The following is a 9,987-nucleotide window of genomic DNA, read 5'->3' as shown; positions in this document are numbered from 1 at the left end:
TAATTGCCATCGTGAACACTACTGATTTTTGAGGTTATGTGCATCAAACGCCAAACCGTATCGCATTTCAGGAGGTTAAATGTTACTGTTTTAAAACCCCAAAAGGGCGGGAAGATATATAAAATTTAAATTGTTATTTCGGTTGTATCAAATCTAAAGCTCAGAACTTTTTTGTACACCTAATACGATCAAGTTTCATAATTAATCGATTGAGTACCAACATCTGGCTGCTATCAAAATCGATGATATTGAAATGCAACGTCTCTCTTCCTTGATAAAAGAACCTCGATCGTTTATCTTTTTTTTGGGAGGGGACATGACAATCGAACATGTTTTTGCATATGTTTCTAGATTAGTAGAAGTGTAAATGTAAGTGAAACTGGACAGAATTGTATTTTCATAAATTTTTATGAGGGTAGAAGTATGTCTAAGATAAGTACATAAAGATTGGTCGCGATAGAAATGATTGATATTTCGAGCGCCGACATCTCGCTGCTATTAAAAATCAGTAATTGTGTTTTTATACGTATATGAGACAAAAACAATTGAAACACTTTAAGTGAAACACTTGAAATGAAACTCTAGAATTTTAAAATTTCTTAAGTTTTTGAGAATATAACTTTGAAGTATTCCTAAAAAAAAAATCAGAAGAAACGATACCTACTCCGGTTAAATAGAAGGGTTACAGTATGAATTTGGATCTCAAAGTGTACAGTCTAGAAGCGAGTTTTCGTAAAGTCGTATAGTATACTGATGGAAAATATAATGCACATTGTTCGTAATATACCAGAAGAAAACCTAATGTATATCATCGAAGTATTCGAAGATGTGAATTTTGAGGCAGTAATGGATAATGATGAGGACGCATTATCAAAAGATGACGGTTATATTAGTGATCAGAGTGAGAATTAGAGTAAAGACACTAAGAGCAAAATAGTATATCCTGAGGAAGTAATGACAATGAACGTGCTGGCGAAACAGTGCGTGATATACTTTTGTTATACAACAGGTGGTTCGTCAATTTTGTACACATCGTGTATGACGAGATTAACGGACATCAAACATATATACAACATTCGTAGGCATGTTATTAGGTCGCATGTAGCTATAGAAGGCAAACACTTTTCGGAGTGCAGAAATCCGTGTTATACAATATTTTCATGTAATATGTGCCCTATTTGTACAAATTAAAAAGACTTGAACTGGATAAATATACATTCTGTCAAAAAAGTACCGGGAATTGGTCAATAAAACACAAAATAGTTATTATTCATTCAAATTTATTGTATCGCCTTCAAAGTAGGCTCCTTTCGAAATAATACATTTATGCCAACGAATAATCCAATCATCAAAACATTTTTTAAACGCATTTTCCGAAATCGACTTCAGTTCTCGACGCGAATTCTCTTTTATGTCTTCTATCGACTGAAAACGAGTGCCCCGAAGTGGTAATTTGAGTTTTGGAAAGAGAAAAAAGTCAGCCGGAGTCATATCTGGTGAATACGGTGATTGTTCGATGATATTTGTTGAGTTTTTGGTCAGAAATTCGTTCACAATGATAGCCTTGTGAGATGGTGCATTATCATGGTGCAAAATCCATGAGTTTGTTTTCCACAAATCTGGCCTTTTTCGACGAATTTGCTCTCTCAAACGCCGCATAACGCCCAGATAATATTCTTTATTTACCGTCTGACCTTCTGGCAAAAACTCCGAGTGCACAACACCGCGACAATCAAAGAAAACAGTTAACATCACTTTGACTTTTGATCGACTTTGACGTGGTTTTTTCGGTTTTGGCTCAGTTGGAAGGCGCCATTCCGAAGCTTGTTGACTGGTTTGCATATCAAACTCGTAAACCCATGTCTCATCACCAGTTATAATGCGTTTTATGAATGTGGGGTCGGAATTAACTCGTTCTAACATGTCTTCAGCGACCTTTACGCGATTGAGTTTTTGAAGAAAATTGAGGTCTTTCGGAACTAGTCGAGCGGCAACGCGTTCCATGCCCAAACAATCGCGTAAAATGGTACGAATTGATTCGTGAGACACCGTAAGTTCAGCGGCTATCTCTCTCAAACTGAAATGACGATTTTCAATCACCATTTCCTTCACTTTATCGATGTTAACTTCAGTTGAAGACGTTGATGGCCGACCAGAGCGAGGCAAATCTTTCACCACATCTCGACCGCTTTTCAATGCACTGTACCATTCATATGCACGTGTTTTTGATAAAGTCGATTCACCGTAAGCCTTCTGTAACATCTTCAGCGATTCGGCACACGAAATTCTATTTGCAATACAAAATTTGAGACAAATTCTTTGTTCGATCTTTTCATTCATTGTAAAAATCGCAAAACACACTTGAGATGAACTGATAAAATCGAGCACGATAATCACATTAAATGACAGATGGCACTCTAGCTCCGCGTCAGTATAGAGGACAGTTATGCCAACTTAGCGACAAAAAGAATTTTGACAATTCCTTTAAGCGGGTTTTTTAAATGATCAATTCCCGGTACTTTTTTGACAGAATGTATATAAAACATTGATAGAGTATAAAGCTTTTCTTTTATTCAATCGTAAGCTTTAGTTACGAACGTTAAGACATGGACAAAATAAAAAACTACATACATCGAAAATCGATCGAGCGCAAGAGGTACCGTTCTTTGTCCGCCAAGTCAAGGGAGAAAACGAGATATTGGGAATGTCCTGGAGCATCGAAGTCGTGAATGTCATCATCAACGTCAGCAAAATATAAGTCAACGATATCTTCTTTGCTTACAAATGCGTTTATGGTGACTAGTATTAATACATTTTATTCTCTGCTAAAAGCAAAGTAATCAATAAGTTTTTTTGTTCTTTTTTTCCAGAAAGCGCTGCTATTGATGCTCAAGTTTCCAAACGCCGCTGATCTTAGCCGATATCCCGAACAATCAAACGCTGCGTCAGTGATGTTCGAGCCATCGATACCTGCGTTATTACTCGATGCCCAATTGCATTTTTTTTTTAATATTTTTTTAATGCTACATATAAATAAATGTAATAAATAATAATAATAATAAATTTTTGTATCTTTTAATCCGTGCTTGTCTCTTTCATCCTTCCATATACCTGATCTATTACAGCGATCCTATATTGTTCTTGATTGTATTATAGCTATTTTCTATTTAGTAATTTTTTATACACATGTACAGTCATAAAAGATCCCTTCTGTACAAAAAATAAAAGAAACACGAGCCACATATTCCAGCCCCCTATTTTATATATGTATGAAGAAATTACACTATAATTTTAGATTAAAAATTTTTTTATTCATATTTCTTTTACATACTTTTTTCTTACGCACAAGAAACTACAGCTAATAGTTCGCAGTCGAGGAGATTTTTATCAAAGTAATCGCTAGCGCATATTACATTTGGTACATCTTTAGCATCCATTACAGTGGATGCGATATTCGAGAATCATGTAAACTTTGTATTGACTTTCTCAACAATACCAACCAATTGATTGAATGCTAATTCAATGCATTGATCTAAGTTGAATATAAACGATATTGTTGATTCAGTCATCATTAAACGTATGTCGGATGATTCCAAGCATTCAATGTTAACATTTTCAATCTTACAGTCAGCGCACAGTCCAATGCTAATAGAATTACCCTTGCGATGATTCTGAAGACAGTTTTGAATATTCCAACGTTGTTCATAAAGTCCTTTTTATGTTTCGATAGATAATATTAATTCATTTCCACGATTATCCCCTGTCGCAATCTCCACGTAGCTCGGTAGGCCAATGTTGATACTAATTTCTAGGAATTTATATCCCGTACGTATCAATGCGTATTTCCTGCCTAGTATACGAACCGCACGATGCATGGGCGCGCTATAAAAAATATAAAAAAACATTAAATAATTAATTAAATAGTTAATTTGAAAAAGTATAAGTGGGATATTCTTAAACTTACTTGGCACATTTTTTCGTAAATGATGGAATTTTATCATTATTCTGAAGTGGAACGTAATAATTTTTTTTGAGTGTGTTGCTTTCTACAGCGGAGTACATTGCTGCTGTTGCTGTTGCTGCTGCTGCTGTTGTTGGACTTTTTGTACAAGCGACTAAAGCAATACTGAATGTGTAAAAATTGCGTACAGCTCTAACCAAAAAACAAATTGCGAGGGACGGGATAGTTTTTGCAGGAAAGTAGAATAGATAAACGGGTTCTAAATAATTGTGTTAATGCATATATGAGATGCGTGCGTGCATGCGTGCGAGCATCACAAAGTGTGAGGGAGGAGAACGCGTCACCGGGGTCTGAAGTTTCATTCATTCTCTCCCACCCGTTGCGATCCTATTATCATATTATTCTCTCTCTCTCTTTTTCTCTATTATTTAGTAATTATGATAATATTTTTTATGAATGTAATATAACATAGTAGCTGATTATGATAATATTTTTATTGATGTAATACAAATTGCCAATTGCACTTTCTTACCGACTAATTCAATACTTGTTAAATCGTACTACTACTACTCAATCGCTATTATTAACTAATTTTTAATTACAAGAAAAGGAAAGAAGAAAGAAACTTAAAACGTATTAAAAAAAATCTCATATTTTATTTTAAACTTGATATATTCCTTTTTGGCGTTGCGACCACCAATTGTATATCTTAAATACATTCTGTAACGTACAATTCTTAATACGTTTTACACATCGCATAGTATTAGTAACATGTAGATTATTCAAAGAATCTATATCTTCGTAATCAGCATCCAGGGTTTCAATGGTCAAATCGTCGCTATCGAATATATCCACCAACCATTCGCGTTTTTCACTCCCTTTAATATATACAAAAACCTTATTGTCGTTATCTTCTTCCACACCAATTACAGCCATCGTCATCAGGCGTTTCACTGTGCTGTACAGAATTATCCCGTCTTCCCATCGCAATCCATGGTGATAAGCACTCAGCCAGAAAGCACAATACTTTTCGGATTTTGTCAAGAAATTCCATGGCATGGGATATAAATGTAGTGAGAGAGAAATTCCTTTTCTTAACACCGCTACTTCCTTCACGATAAATTTTTTCCCAACGATAAATCCTTGCAGATCCATAAATGTTGGTACGGTCATGGCAAACGATTTTTCGAGACTGCGATTTTGATGAATTGTATATTGATGAAGCGTATTCAGAGAATGCACTTAGATGATTTTGCGCACAACGTTGGTTAACAGATTATATTGAACCACGCGATCGTGTATGATGAGACAATATGCTGTAGTATTTACAGGCACATTCTCCTTGCAGTAAATTCTATACGTACATCCACGATGACGCTCTTGACGGATTCGTTTTGTCGCGAGCAGTCAATGACCGCAAAAGATTCTTTCTCGACATACGCGAGCACATTGAGTAGTGTTTCGAAGTAGTCGATTCCATAATATGCTTTAAAACGCGCGTACATATCAAACAAGATGGCGCATCTCTTTTTATCAAAATCCAAATTCAAATCACCGTACGGATAAAAATCTGAATTTAGATAGAGTTTCAAGTTACTCAAATTACAAGTGTCGAACACGCTTGCATCTTGAAATATGTTGTTCTTTCGACCAGTCTGCAGAGCAAAGATAACGTATCGCAGTTTTTCGAGCTGAGTAGCCGTTTTGAATGTTTGGCCTATGAATGTTTGAATGAATGGCCTATGAATGTTTAGTCGTATTTTGTAACAGAAGATATTCATACAAATCCCACGAGCGAAAACTCATATTCAGATAACGACCGCTTTCCAAGCAGTAGCTCCATGCTAGTAGCATCGACAGCTTATTTATTTCGCTCAATAACACGTGCAGCATTCGCCATTGCACTTTGAACAATTCAAGCGTCGAGTTTGTCGCCGGATTTCCAATCAGACAATTGTTATTGTTACGCGATCTTATCAATATCAATTCGTGACGAGCGTTGACGACCACGCATTTGTAATCCTCGCAAAAGTCCAATAGCATGTTAAGCGCAAAAATTAAAGTGTCCTTCCTCTGTGTTGAATCTAGTATTCTATCCAGCGTTCAACGCAATCAAAGATTTGTCATACGTCAGCAACACGTAGTTTTTGATGGTACTGGTAATTCCTACTCTCGTTTCTGTTGCGATCAATCTTCACATCATTGAGTTCGTATTGAATTTCACTAAACATGAACGCGATGCAATTATTTGCCAATACCGCGGTATTGGCACTTTGGACTTCTCTGTTCCTCGTCTGTATTCTCTCAACATATAGAAAGTTTTCGCACGGCAACATGTATAAATCCTGTTGCTGTATGAACATTCTTATCTCGTCGCTATACCCAAACGTTGTGTCAGCAAACGGATTGTACGTGTGAGCCTCAAATTTTACAATGAGGTCATCGAAGATCGGATCGTTCTTGATGTTTAGAATATCAGTCATCTCGAAAGTTGCGTACCGTAAATCCCAATGATTTAAAAATTTTAACGTCCGACGAGATGAGCTTCTTCTTTCTGATATAGCTGGATGAGTAAATGTTTTCGAGCAGTGATGTTACCGGCCTTGTAAAGAATGCGTTATCTCTCTGCGTGCGCTCCGCTCCATTCAACATAAGCATCTCACGCTCGCGCTATCGCAGTCGTCGTCGCACGTGTAATCTAATGGAGATCTCTTCTCCTCGAAAATCAAGCAATTGTCCGTTTTGGTCGACAACGCGTATCGTTCTGTAATGCTCCGTGCGGTGATCGGCAAGTAAATGATTTACGCGGGCCTTTCCGATATCTTATATCCCAGCGGCACTCTCAGCGAAAATTCGTGTATTGTGTGTGCACCTTTGCCGTTGTTGTACACTCCCGTGGTCACGTTACACTCTACACGGATAACGTTTACATTCATAATGTTGATCGACACGTCTGATTCATCCCATCTTCGCGATCGCAATATACGCTTCGATGAGAATCCCAGCAGCGATCCGACGCGGTTAAGCTTGTCAAAGTTAATAATTCTGTAGGCGCATCCAATCTCGCATCTCATCGTATTGTAGTATACGCGGGCATTCTCCATCCTCGCCATCGTCATCGGTATCATTATTGCTATTGTTACCACGTCAATGATTTCAAATGCGTCGCAGCGCGGATGTTTTCGTAAAATCGCACGTTTCAAAAATTCGTTTATGTCTCGCACTTTGTATGAACTCTTGGAAATTGTCATTTTCGCGTCATCTTCGCGAAATAAAATTTATTGTTCAATTCGTTCATGTTCGGTGTCATGTGATAAATTTCAAAGATTATCAGATCGAGCTCGTAGTCACACAATTCTATGTCAGGAAAGTAGTTTGCCGTGAGGACATTGCTCTTTCCGCTCGCGTAAAGTGTCAACGACATTACGGAAAAAGCGTTCGATGAATACTGAGATTATGCGGCATCACGTCGGGTTTTATAAATTCGCGCGCATCAATCGTTCGTAGAAACCGCAAGCACATCTGTCTGCAGAAGTTCTGATTATACGTACGATTATCTCTATCGTAGTAACACCGTGCCCCAAATATCGCACCAGTTCTTTAGGCGGTCAAAGATTACCGAAACTGTTCAAGTACACTACACGGTTATTCCTCTTCGCGTAAGCTACTCAATGAGTACCTGGCTCTGTCGCATCGTCCAAATTCATGATATCGCTTTCGTTTCGACGCACACCGCTCGTCGGTTACGCATGAAAACATCTCTAAAATACGATACACGCATACGTCTCGCGAGCACGTTCAATTGCACGTTGGTAATTGCAACCGAGGGCATTTTTATCATCGTTTTGGCGATGATCTTTTTTTTCTTCGCTGTTACACCCTGCTATATCATGCATATCACGCGTTGAATCATGAAAAAGAAATCCGATAAAAAGAGAGAAAAAATTAGCTCCGAGAGACGTCGGCTTGTCGAGAAATTGCACGCTCCGACGAGAAGAAATTTTCCGCGAAAGCGTGTCATAGTCCGAGGATATGACGATCTGTGCAGGCTAATATCATTGAGATGCATCTATACTCGAAGTTCAACAGAAAACCATCACTACATACTCACCATCATCGATGTATTAAGTAAGTACGCGTGGGCCATATCGGCCAAGAATAAAGTGGAAGCGAGACGGCAGAAATCACTTCCAAGATTCGAAAGAGCAAGAGATGTCCAAAAAATAAGAATTTTACAACGTTGATGTGCAATGGCTCTTGAAAAAACACATCAATCATTATTCAACGTACTCCGTAACGAAGGCAGTCGTCAAGCGATTCAATCGCACATTAAAAAACGATATATGGAAGATGTTTACACTTAATTATAAGTGGATCAATGCGCTGTCGCAGCTTGTATCAGATTACGAGGGCAAGTTAATAAGTTCTAAGAAAATCTGTCAGAGAACACTCGCAGTGTCATGTCACATTACTTTTTGACAAGTAGCATCTTTCAGCTGATTACTGACAAATTTTGAGCGGAATTTATCGCGTGGTTTTATTTCTGTAGACGATTAAAGCGAACAATCTTTGTATTTTTTGCAAAATGAAAAAAAACGAGTTTCGTGCAGTGACCAAACATCTACATATGAAAGGTTTAACGCCGAAAGAAATCAAAGCTGAGTTGGATAATATTCATAGCATATCTGCACCAGCGTTTGCGACTGTACTACTGTGATCAAAAAGTAAGGTGAATTTTTAATTTAAACTTTCCGCGCTAATCGATTCGAGCAAACTTTTTTATTTTTATGTTGGTACTACTGTTAGTGACATCTGTGGCAAATTTCATGTCAATGTCATCATTAGTCATATAGTTACGCTTGTGTTTTCTAAACGACTAAAAGTGATTTTGGCGATTTTTACAATGTCTGATTTTGCTGAGCAAAGAAGTGCCATTAAATTTTGTTTGCGGAATGAAATTTCGGCTGCGGAAACGTTCAGAATGTTGCAGAGGGCCTTCGGAGAATCGACTATGTCGCAGAAAAATGTTTATAAGTGGTACAAAGACTTCAAAAAAGGCAGAGAACGTACTGATGATTTGGAACGCCCCGGACGACTATCAACGTCAATTGATGAGCAACACGTGAAGAAAATCAAGGAATTGGTGCTCGAAAATCGTCGATTGACAATTAGAGACCTTGTCGATATGGTTGGCATTCCATTTGGTCCAGTTCAAACAATTTTGAAGGATCACTTGGGCCTTAGAAAAGTAAAATCTCGTTTGGTGCCAAAAAACTCAATTTCTTCGAGTTTTTCGCCAAAAATTCCACTCATATCGTTCCGCAACCGCCTTATTCACCTGACTTAGCTCCGTGTGACTTTTGGCTATTTCCCAAACTCAAAAGACCGCTCCGGGGACACCGCTTTGAATCTATTGAAGAGATTCAACGTGAATCGCTGCACGCTTTGAAGGCTATACCGGGAAACGACTTTTTGGCATGCTTCGAGGCATGGAAAAAACATTGGCATAAGTGCATTGTATCGGAGGGGGATTACTTTAAAGGGAATCAAATTGATTTGGATGAATAAATAAAGATTTTTTATTTTATAACAAAATTCACCTTACTTTTTGATCACAGTAGTATACAATTGGGCGAATGAATTTAAACGTGGTCATACATCCACATGTAATGTACCTTGTCCGAGACGTCCAATTGAGGTTGCTACGCCAGAAATCATCAATAACGTCCACGATATTGTTTTGACTGATCGACGAGTGAAAGTGCTCGAGCTTGTTGAGGCCATAGGCACAGTGATTTCAATTTTGCAGGAACAATTGGATATGAAAAAGCTATCGGCAATATGGGTGCCGCGTTTGCTCACTGTGGACCATAAGCGCGACCGTGTGACGATTTCAAAACAATGTTTGGAGATGTTTTAACGTAATCCAGATGTATTTCTGCGTCGATTACTGTGGACGAAACATGGATCCATTACTTCACATCCGAGACGAAGGAACAGTCAAAACAATGGACTTCACCGAGTGA

General features: G+C 37.9%; 1 protein-coding gene across 1 annotated transcript; it reads left to right on the top strand.

Moving 5' to 3' along the window:
• The first annotated feature begins 8,942 nt into the window (after window positions 1-8,942).
• On the top strand, window positions 8,943-9,308 carry LOC108756032 (putative uncharacterized protein FLJ37770). Its single transcript, XM_018499574.1, has one exon. It carries the CDS (start codon window positions 8,943-8,945, stop codon window positions 9,306-9,308), a length of 366 nt encoding a protein of 121 aa, XP_018355076.1.
• Window positions 9,309-9,987: the final 679 nt, after the last annotated feature.

Source organism: Trachymyrmex septentrionalis, unplaced genomic scaffold, assembly GCF_001594115.1.
Source record: "Trachymyrmex septentrionalis isolate Tsep2-gDNA-1 unplaced genomic scaffold, Tsep1.0 scaffold91, whole genome shotgun sequence".
Lineage (NCBI taxonomy): Eukaryota > Metazoa > Arthropoda > Insecta > Hymenoptera > Formicidae > Trachymyrmex > Trachymyrmex septentrionalis.
Note: the sequence above shows the minus strand (reverse complement) of the source record. Positions and strands in the feature narration are given on the sequence as shown.